At 40.2% G+C, this 27,590-nt stretch overlaps 2 protein-coding genes across 3 annotated transcripts; one reads left to right on the forward strand and one right to left on the reverse strand.

Moving 5' to 3' along the window:
- Positions 1-111: 111 nt before the first annotated feature.
- On the forward strand, positions 112-16,052 carry LOC139462426 (ATP-dependent RNA helicase DDX51-like). Of its 2 annotated transcripts, XM_071244131.1 has the most exons (16): positions 112-287; positions 1,232-1,838; positions 2,241-2,391; positions 2,877-3,022; positions 4,769-4,885; positions 5,435-5,496; positions 6,519-6,627; positions 7,287-7,426; positions 8,576-8,597; positions 9,360-9,522; positions 9,853-9,929; positions 12,182-12,297; positions 12,589-12,705; positions 13,240-13,405; positions 14,233-14,367; positions 14,887-16,052. In XM_071244131.1, exons 1-16 carry the CDS (start codon positions 265-267, stop codon positions 14,917-14,919), a joined length of 2,184 nt encoding a protein of 727 aa, XP_071100232.1. In that variant the 5' UTR covers positions 112-264; the 3' UTR covers positions 14,920-16,052. The 2 variants fall into 2 exon arrangements, with proteins under 2 accessions (XP_071100232.1, XP_071100233.1); XM_071244132.1 differs by lacking the exon at positions 12,589-12,705.
- Positions 16,053-16,614: 562 nt separating this feature from the next.
- On the reverse strand, positions 16,615-20,868 carry LOC139461999 (transcription initiation factor TFIID subunit 8-like). The gene is made up of 6 exons (XM_071243492.1): positions 20,635-20,868; positions 18,704-18,802; positions 18,455-18,517; positions 17,867-17,991; positions 17,425-17,572; positions 16,615-17,040 (listed from the first exon to the last, which is right to left on the reverse strand). Exons 1-6 carry the CDS (start codon positions 20,771-20,773, stop codon positions 16,766-16,768), a joined length of 849 nt encoding a protein of 282 aa, XP_071099593.1. The 5' UTR covers positions 20,774-20,868; the 3' UTR covers positions 16,615-16,765.
- Between the last annotated feature and the right edge of the window lie 6,722 nt (positions 20,869-27,590).

Genomic DNA, 27,590 nt, shown 5'->3' on the forward strand with positions numbered 1-27,590 from the left:
TTAAAGAATAAAGTAATAACAATATTTTTAGCATTTCAAAGACTTCTTTTAGTTTTTGATCTTCCCAGGCTATTTGTCGAAATATGATTGGACGACAGATTCCCACAATACGTCATGCAAGATGTCTGCGCCCATGAGGGCATGCGGAATTTTGGAAACTGATAACGAGCAGACGACAAGTACCCACGTTACAAACCATGTTATTGAGTTTTGAGTAAAATTATACTGTTTGCCCGAGTAGTTTTGAAACAAGAAGACAACACCATGTCTCTCTTCGCTGTCAGCAGGTAAGATTACACAGTTTCCCGATATTTTACAGTTTTATTTACAACTGAACTTACCAGTTCATTAATATGGCGAACTGTACACACATTTTATATGTTTCGATTTTCTGCCTTGGAATTACAGTGTAGTTAATAAATCGCCTGCTGTCATTAACAGAACATACATGCATCCACAATCTACAGTACTACTCAGTACAGCCGAGAACCGCGAGGGGTTCAACCATCAAGACATGACACACTCTCAGCTCGACCCTGTCTTGACTGTTTGGGGATCTTAACGGCTCTCGGCTAGTCTCCGGTTTCCACAAAATCACGCACAGGCACAAGTTGATAGACTGCGTCTAATTTCCCTAAACCGACACTCGTGCAATGGTTACCCCAGTTAAATTGTTTGATAGGCATTACTTAGAAGTTGCCAGATGACAAAGTAGACACAAATTATGGATAACAACTTCTTTAATATTGTACAGAAGGCGTTTCAGTATAGATCCTTATACCATTGTCAAGCAAGACTGAATAAGGATGATTGTTCAGAATAGTAGGTGGAGGATTAACAGTAACAACTATTGCATACATGAGTGGGATAACATGAGTAGGTTATGACAACAGAAGGATAATGCTGTCACAACATGATGGACAGAGAACACATAGAAGCCAATTGTTCCATTTTTGAAATTATATCAGACAATACTTGACAATTCCTGAAATTAAAAAAAATTCAAGTTATCACCTGTCACAGTAAAACACTTGAAGAATAGTTATTGAAGACCTTATACCTCAGACAATGCCATACTGACACATGCCTGTCTCATTTCTCTGTAATTATTGTGATATCTACTGTCATCTTTCCCCCAACCCTAAAACCACCCAGCTAACTTTTGGTGAGGTCACAGTGTCGCTAATATTATGATTTAACTTTTGTCTGATACCGTCACTGAATGTTTCAGGTTCATGGGAGATGAAGGTGATGAAGATGAACATGAAACAGCAGACAAAGCCCAGGACATTCTAGCCCGACTCCAGGCACAGGCAGAGGCAAGACAGCGGAATAAAGCTTTAGAGGATGACGATGTCGGCGCTAAGGGAAAACGGAAACACAAAGATAGTGAAACACAACAAGAAGACGATGTGGTGAAAAAAAAAAAGAAGAAGAAAAGGGATAAAGATACGGATCATTCTGAGCATGATATTCTTGATGAAACAGACTCAACATCAAAACATAAAAAGAAAAAGAAGAAAAGTAAAGAATTATCAGATGATGACAATGATGACAAGCTACACATAACAAGGAAACACAAAAAGAAAAGGAACAAATCGAGTAAGGAAGAGAAGGGTAGTGATTCTGATGTGTCAGTGAGTAAACTAGAGGGTGAAACAAAGAAGGATAAGACTACAGTTGAGGAAGTTGAGGAGGAGGTGGCTACAGATGAAGAAGATGAGGAGCAAGACAAGATGGAAGCTGATCCTGTTACTATGGTGACATTAGGGGAAGGAGGGCAGGAAATTGGAGGATTCACTGTACTTGGAGATTTCAAGAAGAAAGAGAAAGAGCAAGTTAGTTCATTTTTTTGTTTGTTTGCTTTTTGTTTGATAGGTCATTGATATAAAGAAGAACTAGGCTGTTTTCCTATTTTTAGTTTAGGTCTAGGCATTGTACACATATTTTTTTTCTATGTAGATTGGTAGTAAGCATAAAACTGACTTGGAAATAAGTAGCATATACAGCTTTATCTAACAACACTAAGATCTACTGAAAATGCTTCTAAGAACCCTTTTCGGCTGGCAGACTCAAAGGTTTTAGCACTGACTGCTATTTCCTGTTTCACTTAAACATGTATTGAATACTAAGCATATATCGTGTTTAGCCACACAGATGGTGTAAGATATTGAAGGTAATGTTCCAAGCAGATCACACAGGTTTTACCACACATAACATATTGGTTACCATGGTTGCAGGTACTGCGAGTATTGCCTGATTGGCTGGCTAGTCCCGATGTCATCAGTGCAGACTTGAGACACAAACGTCTTCCGATCAACGAGATGGTTGGCCTAGATCCACTCCTGGTGGAGAGGCTTGCTGAGAACAAAATATCCCATTTCTTCCCAGGTAATAAAAAAAAACCCAACAACTTCTATTATTCTGTATTCACGTATATGCATTCTTAAATCTAAAGTTTGATTTTTAAACATTTGAGAGTGTGCAGCACTGATGGAAATGTCTTTCAATCATTTCGAGGTCCAGCATGAATCAATTTTTTGTCATGTTCATGTTTTCCTCAGTCATAAAATGTGAAACATCTGGCAGCCAAGGCTGACAGGACTTTTGTATTTATTTTTTTAACTCTCCAGTTTACTTTATTTTTCCTAAATAAGTAGTAGTACTAAAATGGATGACGTATGTCATGTACAATGTACTGATTCAGATTCTATAGGCATGATAGGATCACAGGTGGCCCACCTACCCTGGTGTCCCACATTCTATATTTCTCCAGAAAGTATTGAACACATATTGAACACTGATAAAATCTCTCACTATTTGCAACATCAGTCCATCAGAAAACTACAAAACTTAAAGTTGTTCTGTTCACTCAGTGCAGATGCAGGTCGTTCCTCAAGTCCTCGAGGTCATCAAGCATGGCTGGCTGGTTGGGTCAGGTGGATACCGACCTAATGACATTTGTGTGTCGGCACCAACAGGAAGCGGGAAGACACTGGCTTTTGTACTCCCCATTGTGCAGGTAGGTGTTTTGTTCAGCATGTTCAGAGTTCAAAAGGCGCTTGCCCATAGGCCCATGGCAGGTAGATACTGTGTTGGGCCTGCAGTTTCAAATTTGTATTGGTCCTTGTGGCAGGCAGAAAATTCATCTGTTGATTTATTTGTCACAATAAGCTGCAGGTTTTTTTAGTAATATTACTTCAGACCAACAATTATCTGAGTCTTTTATACTATCTGGCTGGCACTATTTTTTCATTTAATGTATCTTGTGGCCAGCATTCTTACAGTTACATTATCGCTGCCTGGGCAAGTGAAAGCAGTGATCGATAGCATAATCAACATCTTAAGTCATCAGGGTATGATGACAAACAATCTCTGCCAAGTCACATAGCCTGACCTCAGTGACCTCCTCATTTTAATAGTGTCACAAGACAAATATGGGTCACTTGGGAGGTATGCTGAACTGGGATTCCCACAGAGTTGCAGATAGTATAACAATACGTTATAACACCCTATGTCTGTCCAAAGAGGCACCAAATGGATGTTGTGATCAAATTTGCTGACTTAGTTGGATACATGTCATCGTCCCCTGACGAAATGAGACATTGCTCATAATGTCTCCTCCAGACTCCCTTTGCCATATAGCTGGAATATTGTTGAGTGGGGCATACAACAAAGAACAAAACACACAAACTATAATTGTACATCACATCTATAAATATGCATTTTGATAAAACTGTGTGCAAGTATGATTGAACTGGAACTGCAGTGTGACTGGTAATCAGTAGAACTTTATCTAGGGGTGTCATGGTATATCAAAGTTTCAATACATTTTAATGTTGATACTGTATTGATACATATTTATGAATATCAATACTAAATAAATAATTCATTGCCACAGAAACACTTACATTTGTTAAGATTACCATGGTTAAAATGGACAATTAAAAGGCTGGAAATTATATTTTAAACATTTAAAGGATCAGTCTAGGTCATATTTAACAATAAGTTAACTAATGGCAGATCTACAGTCAAGTCCCGTTAATCCGACATTGTTGGTTGCATATGATTATGTCGGATTAACGAGTACGTCGGATAAACGAAATTAGGTAGTATCAACGTTCGTGATCGAAAATTGGACATCCTGTCAGTAATTTCACTGGTCGGTCAAAGTTCGCGAAAGGTCGTTCTGACGTGACCTGTAATGGGATGTCTTAAGCGGTAGCAAGAACTTGTATCCGATTTTAAAGAGATTGAGGTAATCTAGGCATGTGATTAATCCTGTTTTGTGTATTTAAAAAATGAATTGTTTATTTTTAAGCAAGTTTATCTCTGCACCCTTTGAAATATGCAGCCGACTCATCTTGCATCAAAACACGGGGCTGTCTACTCGCGGGCAGATGACCACGGAGTACGCTGATCACTGTGTCGGATTAACGAGACTGATTAATGAGTGATTTCAGCATTTCCTTGTAAATTAGGTGTGTCGGAGTCGGAGTGCGAGACTGTCGGATTAACGGGTCTAAATAGCACTGATTAAATCGGTTCCCATCATTTGTGTCTGATAAAGCCGATTGTCTGATAAAGCCGATTGTCGGATTAACGAGACTTGACTGTAGATAGGAAAGTTTTATCTATAGACATAGATTTATAGACATATAGAACAACTAATTTTGTTAAAAATTGATATACATGTATCATTGATACGTTTGAGTCAATATATCAATACTAAACATTCCAATCAGTGACGTCACTAACTTTATTGAAGGCCCTGAAGTCAAGAGTGGTCCGCAGAGTACGGGCTGTGGTGGTGCTGCCGGTGAAGGATCTGGCTGTCCAGGTCTACAAGGTGTTCCTGGCCTATGTCCATGGGACAGAGCTCAAGGTAAGGGGGACCTAGATGTCAGCTGTGGTTACGGTGGGGCGACTTCAGTGCTGGTGGTCAAGTGTTGGCCTAGAATGGAATGGACTGCAGAAAACATAGAGGGATATCCCCAAAAGTCTAAAGGATTCTTGCTGTTGATAGTCATAAAATGAAACATATTATTGAGAAGATGATGAAAATATGAAGTCATTTTGAAAAACGATGTTCTTGCATGTCCTACCATGAATGCATTCAGTGAAAGTGATGGAGAGTAGATATTACCCCGGTACTGTTTCAGAAACTTAATTACTTGATCATGCTGATAATGACAGTAGCCAGGTAGCTGTGTGTTAATGGATCTTTTAGCAGTCGCTACGATATACAGATGGCTTGAGGCATGACCATTAATGACGAACCATATATCTTCTATTACTTTTATCTTTATTGGCAAATATATTTTATTTTACAATCAAATATGCTTATGACCTGAACCATCTACAAATGTAGCCTCTGAGCCCTCAGAATCCATCCAATTGAGTGTTGTAATGACAGTACTAGTGTTTGTGACAGGTGGGGCTAGCTGTTGGTCAGAAGACTCTTGTCAGTGAACAACAGACTCTTGTCATGAAAAAGTAAGTACAATGATCCAGTGAATGCTGACATTGTTAGCACCCTCCTCTAGTGTCATCATAACATACTCCAAACATGCTGTAAAACATAAGTTTTATTTGTAATTGATAAAACTGGTATTTACCTTCATATTCTGTGTATTCAGGAATTTTACCATGTTTACCTCTTGCTGATATGCAACACGTGAAGATCCGGGTAAGAATAGGTCTTCAGCATCCCATGCTTAACGTAAAAGGCGACTATGTTTGTCGTAAGAGGCGACTAACAGGATCGGGTGGTCAGGATCGCTGACTTGGTTGATGCATGTCAGCGATCACAATTGCGTGGATCGATGCTCATGATATCAATCACTTGGTTGTCTGGTCCAGACTTGATTATTTACAGACCACCGTCAATATATGTTGCTGAGTGCGGCATAAAACAAACCATCCAACCAATCCTGCTCATATGCAAGAGCAGATCCAGCATTTTTAAAAGGGATGGGTCCAAAATATCAAAATACCCAGATAATTTTACTTCCTACAACACACTGCATTTGGTTTTCAAAGGAGGTGGGCCCCCTCTGGATTCACCTATGATATGCAACTTTTACCAGTGGTCAGTGATAAGTTCACCAAGTAATATGGGGTGGTGGGGTAGCCTGGTAGTTAAAGCTTCCCTCCTCATGCTGAAGACCAGAGTTTGATTCCAATCATGGGTACAATGTGTGAAGCCCATTACTGGTGTCCCTCATGGTATGACTTGAATAATGCTGAAAGCGGCACAACATTCAACCCACTCCCACAACCCCAATTTTAAAAATGATTTGAAGCAGGGCATGTTTGCCAGATTGATTAACTTCAATATGTGTTCAGTGTGGTGTTGCCTTTGACTGCACACAAAAAAAGAAAACTATGTAGGCAACGTCTTGATTGTCATTTAGCCATTTACTAGTTTTGAAATTAGGTAGTTAATCATTCCATAAATATTCTTTCTGTGTACTATGTCTTGCAATTTCATAACTTTCCATCAAATGTCTATGCAGATTGCGTGGTCACATAAGCTTAGTGGATATCGTCGTGGCAACACCAGGACGACTTGTGGACCACATCACAAACACAGAAGGCTTTGATCTTTCTCAGCTGAGATTTTTGGTAGGTTGGAATTATGAATGCCAAGTTGAAAACAAGCCTTGGCTGTAAAGTGTGTTCCCGAAAGTATTGTTTTCACGGCAGAATAGCCAAAGCGTAGGTAAATTTCGACAAATATAGCTAACTAATATTTGTAAGTACATAAGCCTGTCTTAGGTAAGGTACAGTTTGACCTATCACTATTTCCAGAGCTTTTGGACAATTATCAGGGGAGTTACCGGTAGTGGTTGCAAAACAGACTCTAAAAGTTACCTGAAAGGGGGCTTGGGCCAACTATTTGCCAATCATAGAAGATTGGATTCAGGATACTCAAACACCTTTGTGTTTATCTGTTAAAGCAAGTTTCATGATTTTGATCAACCATGCAGATATGTCCCAGTCAATACCCTTGTAACAACTGCACAGATGTAATGTCTCAGTTTCACACGTCACTAATTACAACATATAGACGAAGACTGGAAAATGGCACCAGGCTGTGGAGCATCATCATGCTTTTGGTTAGCTAGAAAAACAGATGTGACTTTATCATGCTTGTGAATGAACATTAATACTAGTAGATAACAATAGTAATAAAAATAATGTTTTTTGGCAGACAACATGTTGTTTATATTCATATTGATATCACTTTTTAATACTTGTCACATGTATTATCCTGATTATAGGTGATAGATGAGGCTGACCGAATGATGGACGAAATAAAGCAGGACTGGTTAAGCATACTAGAGGGTGCTGTCTACCACCAAGATGGCTGCCAACAAGGCTCTAGCTCCAGGGAAATCCCAGGACCTCTGACAGTTGCAAAGTAAGGACTTCAAAATGATTATCAAAGTTAATACTATGTAAATCTTGAAAACAGGAAATAGTCAACTCATGTAGCAACTCTCTGAACAAAACACATTTTACAGGTGGTGTCTCCTTATTCCCTCATGATGGCACATTCAGCTAGTATTGTGTTCATCAGCAGTATATTGACCGCCTCCGTGGTCTAATGTTAGAGCGTCCGCCTGGAGAGCGGAAGGTCCGGGGTTCGATCCCCGGCTGCGTCATACCAAAAGACGTTAAAAGATGGTACTTGTTGTTTCCCTGTCTGGCGCTCGGCATTAAGGGACTGAAACAAGGACTGGTCGGCTCGGAGTCAGTATACTGATCCTGAGTGGAGTATTCATGTTAAACTGCGGCATGGTATCTCAGTGAGCTAGCACTATAAATCGGCATCAGTCTGGACTTGTACAAGCAGCCACACACACGTGCATGCACGTCGCTATTTAAATGCAATAATCTTGGACGCGACGCAAGCTAGCACTTTAAATCGGCATCAGTCCGGACTTGTACAAGCAGCCACACACACGTGCATGCACGTCGCTATTTAAATGCAATAATCTTAGACGCGACGTTAAACCCCATTTCACCTCACCTCACCTTATTCACTCATGATGGCACATTCGACTAGTATTGTGTTCATCAGCAGTATTAGTGCTATAACCAGTGTTCGAAATAAGTGCCTGCTCATAGGCCCGTGGCAGGTTGATCTCGTATCAGGCCTGTAATTTGAAATGTGTATTGTTCCTTATGGCCTGCAGGAAATTTATGTGTCCATTTATTTGTGACAATAAGCTGCCTTTTTTAAAATGAAGGCCTGAAGTGTTTTGTCAGGGTCTGCAGCTATTAAATTCTGCGGGTCTGCAGGGCACTGTTCCACAAGGCGATCTTAGCGTTATGATGATTGCAAGCCTATGTTGAAGTATGGGAGTTGCGATCACCTTAGCGCTAGATTACTTCATAGAACAAGGGCCAGGACAGAGTAGGCCCACATTTTCTTATGCTCGTGACCTGACTTTAACAATGACATGATTAATTTCTAGTTCTGCAGTGGTGTCCCTATTCAATCCCTCACTCTGACCATGGTGCATCAATAAGTTGAATTAATTATTTTGTTTTGATCTCTTTTCAGTTGTTCCAGACTGCAGATTCCTGTAAGTACACGACAGCAGTGCCAGTTTCTACATTTTGTCAGAAGCTGTTATATTTATTATATTCATCTATGTAATTTTTATCTTATATGTTACTGTGGTGCGCACAGAACCATTTTAATCATAGTTTGATCAATCTTGAAAAAACTACACCTGTTATGTTCTCCCTGTTCATGCTGATACTACAAACTGCAGTGGCTGCTCTTTAGATAGCTGCTGACTTGGTTGATACATGTCATTGATCCCATCTTTAAAGTGGATCAAAGGTTAGGCTAATTACGGTAGCTGATCTAGCAAATTTGATTAAACGCTCCAGAACAGGACAGACCCATATGAGGTACAAACTATAACAAATACAAACTACATGAATTACTGGATATCAGTAAGCTTAATTTCTCAGAGAAAATGACTCGGTTCGACACAGATGACAAGTTTGTTTGTTGTATGTTTAAAGCCGCACTCAGCTATATGACGGCGGTCTGCGAAATGATCGAGTCTGGACCAGACAATCCAGTGATTGATATCATAAGCATCGATCCATGCAATTGGGATAGGATGACATGTATCAACTAAGTCAGGGAACCTGACCACCCGATCCCGTTAGTCACCTTTTACAACAAGCATAGACGCTTTTTATGGTAAGCATGGGTTGCTGAAGACCTATTCTACCCTGGATCTTCATGGGTCCAGGTGACAAGTGACAGTGTTTAGGTCTATGCTGCATAGTCCCTCGTGTTGAACGTTCCTCTGTTGTTGATGTTCCAGCTGCAGAAGTTGTTGTTTTCCGCAACGTTGTCCCAAAACCCGGAGAAGCTGCAACACTTAAAACTGTTCCAGCCTCGATTGTTTACCTCTGTTGTCAAGGTGACACTGGATGAGGAGAAGAGGGTTGGTCGAGTTCTTACAGGGGGCAGAGAACAGGATAGAGGTAGGTGTAAGTAACAGATACCAGGTCAGGAATGACTATCTTTGGTCTGAGGTTTTAATTTATACCTATACTGTACAAGGTATATATCATGTATATTGTATGTGCAGTGCATCAATAAGAAGACTATGCATGTTTTTAAAACGAAATTGTCTGTTCTGTCTCTAGTTTTTTTTTCATTATTATTATTATATCGTGATGAAACATTCAAAATCTTAACCCAGTTACATTGATAAGGTATAGTCTTTCGTGAGAATTCATCTTTGGATCAATTTATTTTCCCTGGTATGCAATACATCACATACAGAATCTCCAATACTTTTGTTTCAATAGATGAGAACGAGACCTCAGACATGGCAGCCCCCAGAGGAGAGTTTATTGGCAAGTTCACCACACCCATGGGATTGACAGTAAGATTGTTATACACACTGGTGTCTGAACATATGGATAAAGGTCAAGTGGACTTTGTCATAATCTTTATACTAAAATTTCATTTCACATCATGCAAAGGACTGAGCACCAATATGAATGTATTGGTGAAGCCCAAATTAGTAGTACTGGGCTGGTAGGCTGTTCTGGGTGATGTACACACCTTGAGGCAGTGTTGCAGAAGATAGTCCTGGGCTGATGGGTTAGTCCTTGGCTGATGGGTTAGTCCTGGGTTGATGGGTTAGTCCTGGGTTGATGGGTTAGTCCTGGGTTGTTGGGGTAGTCCTGGATTTATGGGCTAGTCCTGGGTTCATGGGTTAGTCCTGGGTTATTGGGTTAGTCCTGGGTTGTTGGGGTAGTCCTGGGTTGGTTGGTTATCCGGGGTTGATGGGTTATCCAGGGTTGATGGGTTATCCAGGGTTGATGGGTTATTCCTGGGCTGATGGGTTTGTCCTGAGTTGATGGGTTATCCTGGGTTCATGGGTTAGTCCTGGGTTGTTGGGTTAGTCCTGGGTTGATGGGTTAGTCCTGGGTTCATGGGTTAGTCCTGGGTTGTTGGGTTAGTCCTGGGTTGATGGGTTAGTCCGGGGTTGATGGGTTATCCTGGGTTAGTGGGTTTGTCCTGGGTTAGTCCTGGGTTGTTGGTTTATCCTGTGTTCATGGGTTAGTCCTGGGTTGATGGGTTAGTCCTGGGTTGTTGGGTTAGTCCTGGGTTGTTGGGTTAGTCCTGGGTTGTTGGGTTAGTCCTGGGTTGATGGGTTAGTCCTGGGTTGATGGGTTAGTCCTGGGCTGATGGGTTAGTCCTGGGTTGATGGGGTAGTCCTGGGTTGATGGAGTAGTCCTGGGTTGATGGGTTAGTCCTGGGCTGATGGGTTAGTCCTGGGTTGATGGGGTAGTCCTGGGTTGATGGGTTATCCAGGGTTGAAGGGTTAGTCCTAGGTTAGTCCTGGGTTGTTGGGGTAGTCCTGGGTTGGTTGGTTATCCGGGGTTGATGGGTTATCCAGGGTTGATGGGTTATCCTGGGTTCATGGGTTAGTCCTGGGTTGTTGGGTTAGTCCTGGGTTGATGGGTTAGTCCTGGGTTGATGGGTTATCCTGGGTTAGTGGGTTTGTCCTGGGTTAGTCCTGGGTTGTTGGTTTATCCTGTGTTCATGGGTTAGTCCTGGGTTGTTGGGTTAGTCCTGGGTTGTTGGGTTAGTCCTGGGTTGTTGGGTTAGTCCTGGGTTGTTGGGTTAGTCCTGGGTTGATGGGTTAGTCCTGGGTTGATGGGTTAGTCCTGGGCTGATGGGTTAGTCCTGGGTTGATGGGGTAGTCCTGGGTTGATGGAGTAGTCCTGGGTTGATGGGTTAGTCCTGGGTTGATGGGTTAGTCCTGGGCTGATGGGTTAGTCCTGGGTTGATGGGGTAGTCCTGGGTTGATGGGTTATCCAGGGTTGAAGGGTTAGTCCTAGGTTAGTCCTGGGTTGTTAGGTTAGTCCTGGGTTGTTGGGGTAGTCCTGGGTTGGTTGGTTATCCAGGGTTGATGGGTTATTCCTGGGCTGATGGGTTTGTCCTGAGTTGATGGGTTATCCTGGGTTCATGGGTTAGTCCTGGGTTGTTGGGTTAGTCCTGGGTTGATGGGTTAGTCCCGGGTTGATGGGTTATCCTGGGTTCATGGGTTAGTCCTGGGTTGTTGGGTTAGTCCGGGGTTGATGGGTTAGTCCGGGGTTGATGGGTTATCCTGGGTTAGTGGGTTTGTCCTGGGTTAGTCCTGGGTTGTTGGTTTATCCTGTGTTCATGGGTTAGTCCTGGGTTGTTGGGTTAGTCCTGGGTTAATGGTTTATCCTGGGTTAGTGGGTTTGTCCTGGGTTAGTCCTGGGTTGTTGGGTTATCCTGTGTTCATGGGTTAGTCCTGGGTTAATGGTTTATCCTGGGTTAGTGGGTTTGTCCTGGGTTAGTCCTGGGTTGATGGGTTATCCTGTGTTCATGGGTTAGTCCTGGGTTGTTGGATTAGTCCTGGGTTGTTGGGTTATCCTGTGTTCATGGGTTAGTCCTGGGTTGTTGGGTTAGTCCTGAGTTGATGGGTTATCCTGGGTTCATGGGTTAGTCCTGGGTTGATGGGTTAGTCCCGGGTTGATGGGTTATCCTGGGTTAGTGGGTTTGTCCTGGGTTGTTGGGTTTTCCGGGGTTGATGGGTTACTCCGGGGTTGATGGGCAAGTCCTTGGTTTCTACTGACCTTGACCTTGTGTTTACAGGAGTATTACCTGCGTGTGTCAGGGGCAGAGAAGCCTCTTGTCATCCTCCACTTCCTACACCAGCTCAAGTTCCGCCATGTGCTCTGCTTCACCAACTCCCGTGAAGCCACACACAGGTCAGCCATATAGGAACTTCAACAACTGTAACCACAGCTCAAGTAATTTGGCTGCAGTTGTTTAATGTATTCATCAGGCAACAAGGTTTTTGACTGACAAGACTGGCGCCAAAGGCCACAATCAGAAAATACACTAAGAACAAATATAATTTACTTTGCACGATTGCTCTCTACTTTATTTGATCAGAAATATACCCAACTACAAATGTCAAAAGTTATAAGGGACCCAAATGCTTATGCTTGTCCCAAAACTGGTTAAACTGGTAGTGCAATGATTATGCTGTGTATCAGGTTGTACCTACTGGTGAAGGAGTTTGGCGGTGTGCGGGTACAGGAATACTCCTCCAGTCTCTCTGCCAACAAGAGGAACAGGATGATCAATGACTTCTCCGCCAACAAGGTGGACCTGTAAGTCATCATCACTACCATGATGTGTATCACTTGACTTGATCACAGGACTTGATCACTGTATACTTTGTATACCAGTTAACTTCAAACAACTTTCCATTGATGCATCATGGTACATCAAGTTTCTATACAACTGTCGTCAGTTAACTTATCAATACAAAAGTATATGTAACATATCTGTTGGTTTATGTTACTCATGTTGTGGCTGTGCACTAAATTTCAGTGCACCAAGTGTTCAAACTTTTTTTACTATTCTATAATCAGCCAATTAGGAAACAGAAGTATGTTAGTGGGCATTGCCTAAATTTTTCAGTTTATGGAAACACAAAAGAAATTGCTTGGTTAGCCAATCAAATATCACTTGCAATTTATTTATTGTATCCTGATTTTGTGTATTGTACCAGCCCAAGCTGATTGGTTCTAAAACAAATCTAACACATATCTAAAACAGTCTTGTCTATCTCACTAGGAAGCTGCATTTAACCGTACATATGCTAAGACCATCTCCAACATGAGACTGTTTGTGTCATTTAGACTAATCTGCTCCGATGCGATGGCTCGTGGTATGGATGTAGAGAATGTCAAGTATGTCATTTCATACGACACCACGACCCACATCAAGACATACATCCACCGTGTTGGTCGGACAGCTCGGGCCGGCAAAGTGGGAACAGCCTTGACCTTCCTGGAGAATAAGGAGGTAAGGGGTCATAGCTGCTTAATAGGGATGTACCAGTTCTGAGGATGCAAGGGTAGATTTAGTCTTTAGATTGTTCAGACTATTTGTAAAATGACTGAAACATTTAGACATTTTATAAATGGCCAAAATAAGTGAATCACATTTTACACATTGACTGTAACATATACACCATGTACACTCCTACAAATGAAAAGGCTTGTAATATTGAAATCTTCATAGATCACAGGTACCCAATCAATGTTTAGAAATGCGTATAGTTATCATGGATATTGCCTCAAACTTTATTTACACTGTCCTCACAGACGGTAGTCCAGTCCCTTGTCACACTTATTTGAGTCAGCGAGCAAATCGACACACAGCAGCTAGTGAACCCTAGCAGGCAGTGTTAGACAGCTGGGTAGAAGCCAGAGATTAGAGCCCCTTTAGCAAATTTCATACTTTGAGATGATGGAAACCAATAAAATATGTATATCTAGCCATAAGCAATAAGAAACCTTTGGCTGCATGTTTTTGTATGGTCTGACGAAAGCCTGATGTGTGACCTGTGTGTCCCTGTGATCCCTGTATGGTGATCTCCCTTTAGGTACTGGAGATCACTAGCCCATTTATATATTGTGTTGTTAACTCATTCTTTCTGCTTCTTAATGTTCCTCAGCCAGTTTTAAATGAAATCTGTGTTATTCTAGTTATTGTACTGTCCTTCGTTTTTATAAAGTCTAAATATATATATTATTAATGTGTAACTTCTCGTCACGATATGGCTGAAATATTGCCAATGTGACGTTAAATTTTAACTCACTCACTCACTCACTGATGTGTGCCTGCAGGTGTATCACTTCAAGAAGATGGTGCAGGAAGCAGGGAAGACCAGCATCAAGGAGATGGAGATAGACAAAGAGGCATTATCACCCCTGGTTCCACAGTTCCAGGTGGCGTTGAAGCAACTGCCACAACTTCTTATGGTAGGAATGATGCTTTATGACTGCTTTCTCACTGATGGGAAGGTATTTAATGGTGGAGTATTAGGTTGGTCTGATGCATTGAGAAACATAAAGAGAATTCTCTTTTCTTGACTGTAAACTGGATTATGTTTATGTGTTCTTGGTATTTCATGTTCGACATGGCTTCTTGTATTTTATCCTCACCTTTAATCATGTTACTGTTGAAAACCTCTGACTTTTTTAAACCACAGTATTACTCCAATTTCACTGTTGACCTCACTTCATTAAGTAGAGTTGATGATCCTAAGAGAGAGCATCAAGTATTGTATAACTGAAGGGTTGGTTTTATTTGCAGAATGGTCTTCAGTAGTGAAAAGACGATATGATATAGATGCATTATACTGATTGGGAAATGTGAACTCATGGAAACATCGATCATCCTTATCAATGTTGATGATGTATTGACTTAAAAACTTGCATCCTTATTTGATGTACTTGATGTGATGTCACAATTATAAACATCCTTGTTTTTAATTTCAGGAAGAGAAAAGAAAGAAGAAACAGAAAGGCTGAGCAAGACTGAGAATTAATCAATGGTGACAAGTTTCCTTTGCCACAGTCATGACAGTATGATGTACTGATACAATTGTAACATAAATCACATGACATGAACATAGTTTAACAGTAGTATGTGGACCTGAACTAAATGTCTTCGCAAAAAACATCATCATTATGGACCATATTGTTTAAAAATATGTACTACTAAGTACTGGTATGCCAGGATAAGTTTGGTTGTGACCTGTCAATTAACCCTGTATGACTGTTTGAGGTCCGCTGGCGCATACCATTGTGAAGAAAGGGATCGCAGGTGGTCCGCAACAAGTAGTTAGATGGGTATGTTAGTGTCCTGTCTTGGCTAACGAGTTGTCACACTGACCTCTTAATTGTCTTGTGACCAACATAGTCAACGTCACTGTCATAACTAGCAAGTGCACAACATGCGTAGACCCTCTCTACCTGCAACAAACCATATATGTTTGCCCAAATTCTGTGCACAGCCTACTGATCTCCAATACATTTTGTGAGTTGGTTCAACTTATCCTGGATTACCAGTAGAACCTGAAGGGCAACTCAATGTAAGCAGTTAAAAGTTCAGTACACAATGGTGTAGGAAACAAAACTGAATTCCTTAATTGGACTGCCTCAACATGTTTCACCAAGCCGTCCTGATACTTAACACTGCCCTCCCATTTGTCTATCTTTCTTATGGTAAGTGGATTGGAATTGCTGATCAGTGAGACTTAGATGAGCTTATATTAGCGTCATGTCAGCTGTGCACACCATTTACCACAAGTTGATTGATATGTCTCTCCATTGTATAAAACTGAAGACATCTCTGCCCTTAAAACAAAAGGAAGATCACATCCAAGACAGAAATGTCGGTCTAAATACTCAACAAAAAACAGTCTTATAAAACATGTCTTTATGTTCATACAAACATTGGTTGTCATGATTGTATTTAAAATGGCAGCTTCATATAGTTTCATCTCTGCATTTCAATCTGTAGTACCTAATACAATGAGTTTGTATTATAAACCTTCATCTCTCATTATACAAATGCATTGTATGTAATCGTTTTCTACATTTGATGTAAATATCTTGTTTCGTATGTACATAACAATTTGCATATAAATATTAAAAGGTATAGCTTGCAATATAATGTTTTGTTGTGTTTGAAACCTACTTGATTAGATATATAATATTTCATTAATTTGTTACATATTAAATTTTGTGATTTGTTTTTCAAAATCAGACATAAATTACCCTTACCTAGGAGAAGTACCTTTACCAGTTTGGTGAAACCCATGGACACAGAAACATAATCAGGGCGAATCAGGACTCAAACCGACAATCATAGATTTCTGGCATGCCAAAGAGATGAACTCTACACAGCAAATTGAATTGTCTTAGACGACAGGGCCACCTGTGCCACCCTAGCAGCCAGTGATCATGTTGATTATCAACCAAGGTGAATGCACACACACAAGGACTGATCTGTAATGTAGATGCCTTACAACAAGTGTTGGCCCCAGATGGCCTTTTTCAGCCATCATAATGTGCACCACAAGCAGGTGTCTGGGGTGCTTGGTTACTTGCCCCTGTCGAGCTGATTGGTAGTGAAACACAGCTTACCTCAAATATTTTATCAAAAGTTAAACCCCCCCCCTTCCCACCGAGTCATTTTCTTCACATGTAACACTAAACAGTAGCATTTGCCCCAAACAGGAAGTTGCAGAGTTGCAGATCCTCCAATCCTCCAATCTGTCCTTGACCTTTCTGTAGTCACTGAAGTCTAGAATCTGTGACCCAGCCTCTATTCTCACATCTTGACATTGAGCATGATCTTTCTACTTTGAGATCACCGTCGCCTCTTCTTTGGAAACTTGACTGGACGAAGGTATGGATTGTCTATGGTATCAGAGTCAACCGAATCTTGTGAGAGTAGCTGAGAGAAGGATGTGGATTCTACAGGTGTGTCTGTCTGTGCGTCAGACCCAGACTGACCATCCCGAGCCTCTCTCTGGCGTTTAGATACAGCTTGTTGTGTCTCCACTGGCTCCTGAGCATCCAAATCCTGATCCTTAGGGAGGAGAGCATTAAGATATGCACGGGGGGAAGGTTTCACTGCAATCACTAGAATACAGACACAGGAATCGTCTTAATCCCAACTGTTTAGTATAATTAAAACATTCTTTTTATATAAGTCATTATTGGCAGATCTACAAAATACAAAACTTAATCAGGTAACTTTGAAAACATCAACTAAATATATTAAACAAGGCACAGAGTGTACAGGACCTTACTCTTCCAGAGAAAACAGACTAAACTGAAGACTGACATAATAGCAGTGTTGGAAATGAAACATGAAAGTTCAGGCGTCATTGTCATAACCCTTGTCTTAATAGATACAAATGTAAGGTGTTTCTTGATTGAGACATCAGCAATCTCTCCACATGATCAAGAGGCAAGGACCTCCTTATTAACTAACACCTTAGGCAGGTTGGCTGTGAGACTTACATGGATAGGCTGCCATATCATCTGAAAATAAACTCTGCGTCTCTCCTGTCTTGGCAATAAAGCGAGTGAGCGCTCTCTCCACATCTCTCTTCTGGGATGCTGCTTTCTCTCGGATCAACTGGTATTCATTGCTTGGCTGTTTGTGTGTCTAGAAAAAACAACAACATGCACTTCTTGTTGTTTATAGTCATTCTTGAATATGAAATTGGAGATATACTTTGCAGGAGCCATGAATGATAGGAAACTAGGAAACTAAAAGTAAAATGAAATATTTCACACCATTCAGGTTATTGATTCTGCAGATCCTTAAAAAAAAATTAAAAGTAGAAAAAAAATATCAGAAAAGCATCATATTTTATTGTGGATTTCAAGTACCGGTATACACACCTAGATTTCACATATAATCTGTAATACAACACATACAAAACATTCCAGTCTTTACCAAAGTTCTAATGTATGTATGTGGATCCGGAAAGGGCGGCAGAAAGTCTGGTATGTGTGAGGGGTGTGCCTTCTTGTCTCCGGTCTGCAGAGTGGGTAGTGTAGGACTAGGGGTGCTTGGTGTTGCTGGAAGGACAAAACAGTAACCAAGAGTGAATCTGTTTGGCTTAACACACTTTGACCAGTATTTCCAGGGTTAGAAATTAACACTAGCCCAGGGCCAGCACAAATTCCTGCGGGCTAGTACAAATTTCCCAATTTCACCATTGTTTTAACATTACAAGGCCAATTTATATTTACCCGGGCTAGTAAAACTTTTGAGTTTAGTTCTAGTCCTGCTTGATGTAGGAGGATAACGCTAAGTGATGCAGGTCTTAGATGATTACCACTTTGGTGAAACCCATGATCAAGGGTAAGGAAACAATATACCATGAATCATAATATTGTTGAATCTAGAATACAAATCCATGAGCATATGATTCTAGCACGGATGAAACCCTGCACAATGATTTGCATCGCCTTTGATGACCGGGACACCTGCGCCTCTACTGGAAACACTAATAGGAATTTGATTATATAAATAACTTACGTGGAATGAAGATGGATTTGTTGTACCTCTTGGCATGGGCAGGAATTGCGTCTACTTTCACACCTGAACACAGCATAAAGCAATCTTAAATCTGATTATGATAAACAGAAATCATTATAATCTATCATGTATATCCAAATAGATAATAGAAGTACATAAATTGAAATCAAGGTAATATATATATACTTAAGACTCAGTTTCACAGTTAACAGACAAACCATATCAATCCATCCAAGAAAAGACAATTACCCATGTCAACCAGGGCCATGACAACATCACTGAGCATTGACTCCGTTCTCCCAGCCAGTTCGGTGTATGCTCTTGCACTGCGCCCAACCTCTGTCAAAACTTTAAAAAATAAAAACATGGGTTAATATAATCATGATAATCAGGAAAATACACATATCACTGACATTGCAAATCAATCAATTTACAGACACCATTCAGTCCCTATCGAAAGTTACTGGTCATAAGATAAAGGTCCTCCAATCTATGCAGAAGTCTCCCCATCCATTTAGTCACCTCTCAGCATAGGTTGCTGGGGGTCTATTCTAACCCATAATCCACCTTAATTCACAACTTACCCCCAAGGATTGGAAAGGGGGATTGTTTGACTTTAAGATAGTAAAGTTAGTGAGTTTGATGAAACGCCAGGTTAACAGTAGTCTAGTTATATCACGGCATGTCAACTTGATGTGGAAGGTAATCCTGAAGTGATGCAGGTCACAGACATTTATCCCTTTGGTGAAATCCAAGAGTATGGGTATGGCACAATCACAATTGACAAACCTATAAACCAGACAAACCAGGATTTGAACCAATAACCATAGGTTTCAGGCATGCCCAAGGGATGCAACTCTGAAAAGAGGATAGTAAAGGGGTGCTGGCAATACTGCAGTTTGCTGGGTGTAGCTTATAACACTAAATGGCTCAGGATGCTGGCTGTGGCTCTTGCTTCATTGACCTGCCTCTTCAATCCTTAGGATTAGTTGTATTAGGGACTGCCTCCGTGGTCTAGTGGTAGAGCGTCCACCCGGAGAGCGGAAGGTCCGGGGTTCGATCCCCAGCAGTGTCATACCAAAAGAAGTTAAAAGATGGTACTTGTTGTTACCTTGTCTGGCGCTCTGCATTATGGGTCTAAAACAAGGACTGGTTGGCTTGGAGTCAGTATACTGTGTCTGAGTGGGGTATTCATGTTAAACTGCGGCATGGTATCTCAGTGGGCTAGCACTATAAATCGGCAGCAGTCCGGACTAGTACAAGCAGTCACACATGTGCATGCATATAAGCGCAATAATCTTGGACGCGTGTTAAACCCCATTTCACTTCACCTCACATAGTTGTATTAGAGCTAGAGTAGGTAACACCCATCTCTAACCTTAGCCCTTGGATCCCCTTTCCGTACAAGAATTACTTTACAATCATAAGGGCTTGGTACACTCTGATCAAACACCCCTCACAATCTTTAAGGTTGGGCAATCAACAACAAAGCGTTAGTTGTGAGTTATAGTACGGGTTAACTATCTCTTTGAACAAATTAATCTAATGTAATTTGAGGAAAATCCATACATTTTTTATCAAGTTTTGAGTTTCACTGAGAAATAGCAACTGAGTATGTGCATCAAAGTAAACAAACAGGTGCTGATCACTTGGTAAACAAGCATGGACTATTTCTGATCAAGCATGTAGTCTCATTTGCTTAGCTTTAACCAGGCATGTGTGTGTTCAATCCTACTTAATGTACTAAATGAAAACCAAAAACGTACGCCAAGTAAAGTGCAGCAGTCCTGGTGTGACTGACCCTCAGGATAATGAAGGGGGGCTAGTTCGGCAAAGGGTGCCTAACTAACCCTCGGGATAGTTAAAAGGAGTTGGTGCGATATAGAATATGGTCGCTACCCAATAGAATCATAAAAAATAGATATATCTCAAGATTTAGTATAGAAAAAAAAATATTTGCACGTGCAGGGTGAGTTGTGTTACGGATAGCGAAGGTTACTCCCAACTCAATCCTTAGCGATTGGATCCTTGAATGAAAACAGTGACGAACATATTTAATAGCGGCTCCGAAGACTTCAAGAGACACGTGAGGTCAGGGAAGAATCAGCCATAGGTCGCCACATAGTGTCATATAGATGCCCCCCGTAAACTGTCATTTTGACGTATATAAAAAGACGTACAACTCTGTAACATCTCTCGGAGAGTTTCTACAGCCATGTCTTCAGCTTCTCCAAATCCAACTTCGTAAGAAAGCGCAGCAACAGCAACCTTAACTGCTTTTCGCCGCGAGCTTGCATGAGTGTCAACTTCCAATGCCATCTTGAAATGAACAAATATAATTGTTATACGAACGAAAGGGACAAATTAAGATGGTTGAATCCTGAGATCAAACCCAAAAGCCGCCATTACAGTTCTCAACGCCACCTGCAGGCAGTACCTCGGAGGGAGGTAACTCTAAATCCATAGCTTCGTCACAAGAGTGCCGTGACTGTCGGATCCCATCGCGGCTCTCCGCTTGGGGCCCTCATCCTTACATTTGTTGTCTTCATGACCAAAAAATCAAAAACCATATTTACTTTGAATTATCAGTAACAATTTCACATAGATCTACTATGATCTAGCTTATCGATGAAACGATAGAGCTGTACATCGTCTCTTCCGCACTTATTTCTAAGTGATGGTTCGAGCACACTAGGCTATGTAAAAAGACCCGCGCTATATCAGTCTACAGAAATCAGTACCTTGGCACTAAGCTCTCCGTCGACACTCTGCCGATTCCGGAAAACTGATGAAAGGTCTCCCAAAGCACGAATCGAATTGCTTACATTGATAACAACGTGCAACCCGAGGAAACTCCATACCAAACTGAAAGAAAAACATTACATAACTTGAAACTGAAGACCTTATCTAAATTTGCAATCAGCGGTGTATGAAATATATAACCTACTTACATTGGTTCGTGATATAGTAGCTGTATGTGATATAGACAACATATATGGGTGATTTCACCGATTTTGTAACTAGGAGCACAACAAGTGTCCGGAACATACATTTTTTATTAAAATATTTTTTTTTTAAACAAATAACATCCAAGTTAGAGTTAGTTCATGGTAATTTAATTCATAAACATAATATTTCAGTTCATTAAAACTGATAATATCTTTAAAATTAATTATATATTAATGTGTGTATATACATTAATGAAATATGGGACGGAAAAACTTTTCTTTCTTTTTTAAAAAGGAAATATGTATGTCCCAGGAATTAATTGTTTTGTTTGATAGGCATTACTTAGAAGTTGATGGGTGACAAAGTAGACAATTTATGGATAACAACTTCTTGACAACGGTATAAGGATCTATACCGAAACGTCGCCTTTACAATATTGAAGAAGTTGTTATCCATAAATTGTGACTGCTATGTCCCAGGAATTGTTGTCATCACCGTCACAGTACTACTATATACACAACTTGCTATAAGGGATAGTGGGAAGTGAGCAGCAAATGGCCAGCGTCTGAAAGATTTATGTTTGAGATTAGTATTTAACATGAAATCCCTGAATAGTCTGTAGTTGCGGCAGATTCACGATGTGTATGTACTAAATCCATGTCATTACCAAATACATTGTACTGTTCCATTTTGAGTATCACATCATTTATTGGCAAATAGTGATGGTTTTCTTTGAACCCAGTGCTTCTCAATCAGTGTTTTGGAAGGTGACCTCGCTAAGACCCACCCCCGACCTCCCCGCTCCTACACACTGCCCGTACCTTATATAGACGATGTATCTGTATGTGATATAGATATCAAAATATAGTAGTTGGTGACATAGACAACGTTGTAGTGGGTGATATAGACATCGTGATAGTAGGTGATATAGACATCGTGGTAGTAGGTGATATAGACATCGTGGTAGTAGGTGATATAGACAACGTGGTAGTAGGTGATATAGACATCGTGGTAGTAGGTGATATAGACATCGTGGTAGTAGGTGATATAGACATCGTGGTAGTAGGTGATATAGACATCGTGGTAATGGGTGATATAGACATCGTGGTAGTAGGTGATATAGACAACGTTGTAGTAGGTGATATAGACTTCGTGGTAGTGGGTGATATAGACAACGTGGTAGTGGGTGATATAGACATCGTGGTAGTAGGTGATATAGACATCGTGGTAGTAGGTGATATAGACATCGTGGTAGTAGGTGATATAGACAACGTGGTAGTAGGTGATATAGACATCGTGGTAGTAGGTGATATAGACATCGTGGTAGTAGGTGATATAGACATCGTGGTAGTAGTGATATAGACATCGTGGTAGTAGGTGATATAGACATCGTGGTAGTAGGTGATATAGACATCGTGGTAGTAGGTGATATAGACAACGTGGTAGTAGGTGATATAGACATCGTGGTAGTAGGTGATATAGACATCGTGGTAGTAGGTGATATAGACATCGTGGTAGTAGTGATATAGACATCGTGGTAGTAGGTGATATAGACAACGTTGTAGTAGGTGATATAGACTTCGTGGTAGTGGGTGATATAGACAACGTGGTAGTGGGTGATATAGACATCGTGGTAGTAGGTGATATAGACATCGTGGTAGTAGGTGATATAGACATCGTGGTAGTAGGTGATATAGACAACGTGGTAGTAGGTGATATAGACATCGTGGTAGTAGGTGATATAGACATCGTGGTAGTAGGTGATATAGACATCGTGGTAGTAGTGATATAGACATCGTGGTAGTAGGTGATATAGACATCGTGGTAATGGGTGATATAGACATCGTGGTAATGGGTGATATAGACATCGTGGTAATGGGTGATATATACAACGTGGTAATGGGTGATATAGACATCGTGGTAATGGGTGATATAGACAACGTGGTAGTGGGTGATACAGACATCGTGGTAGTAGGTGATATAGACATCGTGGTAGTAGGTGATATAGACAACGTGGTAGTAGGTGATATAGACAACGTGGTAGTAGGTGATATAGACAACGTGGTAATGGGTGATATAGACAGCGTGGTAGTAGGTGATGTAGACAACGTGGTAATAGGTGATGTAGACAACGTGGTAGTAGGTGATATAGACAACGTGGTAGTAGGTGATATAGACAGTGTGGTAGTAGCCGACATAGCCATCGTGGTAGTATTTATGATTTGATTTATGCTATTTGAGAGCCTATCTAATTTACATCGTATTTTCCAAATGAAGCGACAAAATCTAACAATGTCCGTTGCACGGAGCCATACATGATGTTGGATCCCAAGACTATAGCAAAAGCAAATGCATCATCAACTACAAGCACTGCACTTGAGATTTCATCTTATATTAGTAGTAGTAGTTGGTTGGGTGGTTTGTTGTTTAACGCCGCACTATGCAACGTCCCAGCTATATGACGGCGGTCTGTAAATAATCATCGAGTCGGGATCAGACAATCCAGTGACTGATATCATGAGCATCGATCCACGCAATTGGGGTCGATGACATGCATTAACCAAGTCAGCGAGCCTGATCACCCGATCCCGTTAGTCGACTCTTACGACAAGCATAGGCGCCTTTTACGGCAAGCATGGGTTGCTGGAGACCTATTCTACCCCGGATCTGCACGGGTCAGTAGTAGTAGTAGTAGTAGTAGTAGTAGTGTTGTTGTTGTTGTTGTTGTTGTTGTTGTTGTTGTTGACCAGATTGTACGGACTGTCTAACTTTGTCTGCAGGTAGTGTCGGCATACCACTCAGTTGCCAGCTAATTGAAATAGATTTCGATAAAACAGTTTCAAAATCTTTAGGGCTTGGCCGAAAACAGTCATCGACTACAAGATTTTGTCATCCAGATTTGGCCAAATGACCTGCGTCCTCATTCCCATGTATTCCAACATGTGCTGGAACCCAAACAATATCACATGCAATATACGTACCTTATGTTTATAATCTCAGAAACAATATCATCTCTGGATTCATTTGCACCAGCCTCTATAGCTTCAGTTGCTGCCATTGAATCTGTAAAGACAATTGCTTCGCTGCCATTGTCATCTACCCACCTCATGGCTTGCAAAATGGACAAAACTTCAGCTGCAAATACGGAGAGATAATCACGGAGTCTGAACACCTGAGCGACGGACAATCCAACGATGGTGACAGAGTTGTGTCCCTTAGTACGGTTTTTGTATAATCAGCTTTGTACCTAACGGTGAATCACCTCACTGTTTTGAACAGATTGCACTTGATTTGAACAAAGGTAACACTTTTTATGATATTACCCTGGTAAATTCACACGGAGATACCAAAATTGATACCCTTTAAATAGATCGAGTCAACAGGCTATCCAGCACTCATAATATTAAGATACCTGCCAAACGTCTCACGCTTCTACATGCTACAGAAGGAGCCCGTAACAGCACATAGTCATAAAAAATAAGTTATTTGTTCGTGAGTGATATTAGTTAATTGTGAAGAGATTGCAGACTAGTTTGTATTTACCGTTTACAAAGCTACATGCGTGAAAAGTAGGTTAGTTCGATCATGGCGTGACATCTCGATATTGGAAGAAAGCCCTAAGTGAAAACCAAAGTTTACAATAAACCATTTCTGTAGACAGAGTCAAATGCAGCCTTTAAATCTATAAATGCACAATAGAAACGACCGCGTTTCTGAGATAAATACTATTGAATTATAGTATTCAAAAAAAAAATGTTATCTGAGATGTGAAATCCTTTCCGAAAACCCGCCTGTTCCTTTATTATTTTATCCTCAATATCAGCCCATAATGTTAATCTAGAGCAGACAAGTTTTGCAAATATTTTCCCTGCAACTTCCAGTAATGTGATAGGTATATAGTTTCCCGGATCATTGGAGCGTCCTTTCTTATAAGTAGGCAAGATAACACCATATGCCCACGTCATCTCGATATCGCGATATTTCGTGATTCTGTTTCAAGTGGCGGTTATGTTTCTAGGTTTGTCAGCACTATACCCGTGCTCGTGGGTTTCATCAATGTGGTAATTATAAACGTCTGTGACCTGTATCACCTCAGGCTTTTTTCCCACATCAAGCTGACACGCCATGACATAACTGCAATATTGTTCAAACCCAACTCACTCACTCACTCACTCATCGATATACATGAAGTCTAAGTTAAAATTCTTGGCCGAATTCCTATGTTTTGATTTTGCCAATACGAGCAGAAATTCCAATCCATATCCATAAAGAAACAGATCAGGAAGGGAGCACAATTGATGCCCACTTCTTGTCTCGTCTACGCTCACATGCCATATAGATGCTATCTTTTTTCTTTTGCATTTTTATTGCATGTAAATCATTTTCATAATTACATGAAAAGCATATGACATGTTGACCAAAACTTGTAATATTTATCAATATTGCTGGTCATAGCAGCTGCACATTTTGTTACATTAAAGTATTCTGACAGTTTAAGTTGAATATTTGTTACAGTTGGTATTCTTTGCTGTTCATTTTCGTGAATGAGTTTTTTTAACAAATATAACTATTACGTTTAAAGGGTCATTATTTATTTCCGGGAAACCAAGAAGTATATTTCCTTGATAAGAACCATTTTCAAATCTGTTTTCTCAAAAAGCCAACTTTTCAAGTATTCCAAAGTGGGCGATTTTTTTCTACATTCCAAAAACACATGTGGTATAGTTTCTAATTCTAATTTACAAATGCCACATGTTTCATTGCTGCTGTTGTGTAAAAATAGCGTGACCCCTTATCTTCTTTTATTAGATGAAGTAGATTGGATGGAAGAGGGGGAGAATTCTATCCTCTGTCAATCTTAAGTTTCAATACAGGTTGGAAATATGTTGATGCTAAACTTATTATTCCGAAGAATTCGAGAAAATTGGTATCGACACCATAAATCTCTTTTAATTTCGGAAAGGTCAGAAAATGGCCATTTTTATCTATTAAATCGTTAATGAACCGGACCCCCTTCATGTTCCATTTTTAATAAAATCTACGTTCCTTATCAATTCTGATGTGGATGTTATGCCAAATCATTTGACCGAGAATGTCCTCATTGTGTATTGGAAGGATACATTCCGTGAAATCAAACCAAGCTAAAAAAAGATATGTAAAGATATGTAAAAAAAAGATATATTAAAATGTGCTTCTTATATTTGGGAGAATATTTGGTTTCAAATGATTGCAGTTTAGTTCCATTATATTAAACGATTTTAACAATGGTATATTTTTCTCAAACATCGCACACCGTTATGATCTTTTCTTGTAATATCGTCTTATTTTTTACAACTTGGGAGCTGGAATTATTTCTTGGATTTTTGGGATTCTCACTCCCCCGTTTTTGTGCAACAAATTATTTGTTTCGTTTTTATCTTATTGGGTTTATTTCTCCAAACGAACTTAAAGCATTTATTTTCAAAAATATCAATCACATGATCTGGTGTAGAAGAAAACAGGGGGTTTAGTTTCGGTTAAATAATAGATTTTAAAATGCCAGGCCAAATACTCATCAGAGTTTGTCACGTGATTTAAGTTTAATCACCATAGTTACTGCCGGTTATTTCATCAAGGTCTGAACTAAATTGTACACCCAAGAGTGAAAAGGGCCCTTGTTCCCAGTCCAATTTCCATTGCGGACAAATATTTATTCTTGAACATTTTGTGGACCCTATCCTTAGAATTCAAGTTTGGTCTGCGTTTACGTTAACTTCAGAGAACCGTTCATATAGTTCTAGCATGTGCATAGAAATTATCTATGTGTAAGACCAGCATCTCACGAATTTGTTTTTTCCGTTGACATTTGCTTTCATTTTTGAGAAATTGTCCTCGCCCTTTTAAGATAGAGATAAAACTAAATCTCACCACGTTCAGTGACAAATGCCCCATAGATCAAGGAATAAAGTTTATTTGAGTTTATCGTGTGGAATACTGATGTACAAAGTTGAAACATAAAATGTTTAGACAAAAATGTACTTGGTTCTTTTCTGAAATTGCAAACATTTAAGCATATCTTTTTATCTTTTAAAAATCCACACGGTATTAATTCCACTTTAATATTTATTCTGTGAATATAAAGGAAGTCCTTCTATTGATTGTATCAAAGATTGCAAAACACGAACGCTGAAGTCATAGTGTTTACAAA

The sequence above is a fragment of the Haliotis cracherodii genome, unplaced genomic scaffold (genome assembly GCF_022045235.1).
Source record: "Haliotis cracherodii isolate W230 unplaced genomic scaffold, xgHalCrac1.p SCAF_15, whole genome shotgun sequence".
Taxonomy (NCBI): domain Eukaryota; kingdom Metazoa; phylum Mollusca; class Gastropoda; order Lepetellida; family Haliotidae; genus Haliotis; species Haliotis cracherodii.

Bases quoted from the DNA above. Each gene is read 5' to 3' on its own strand.
- LOC139462426 (XM_071244131.1), top strand. From the start codon at position 265: ATGTCTCTCTTCGCTGTCAGCAG. The intron at 7,427-8,575 runs GTAAGGACTTCA...ATCTCTTTTCAG, and splicing joins GGACCTCTGACAGTTGCAAA to TTGTTCCAGACTGCAGATTC. The intron at 12,706-13,239 runs GTAAGTCATCAT...TGTGTCATTTAG, and splicing joins TCCGCCAACAAGGTGGACCT to ACTAATCTGCTCCGATGCGA.
- LOC139461999 (XM_071243492.1), bottom strand. From the start codon at position 20,773: ATGGCATTGGAAGTTGACACTCATGCAAGCTCGCGGCGAAAAGCAGTT. The intron at 18,518-18,703 runs GTAATTGTCTTT...TGCTGTGTTCAG, and splicing joins CATGGCCCTGGTTGACATGG to GTGTGAAAGTAGACGCAATT. The intron at 17,573-17,866 runs GTAAAGACTGGA...TGTTTTTTCTAG, and splicing joins ATACATACATTAGAACTTTG to ACACACAAACAGCCAAGCAA.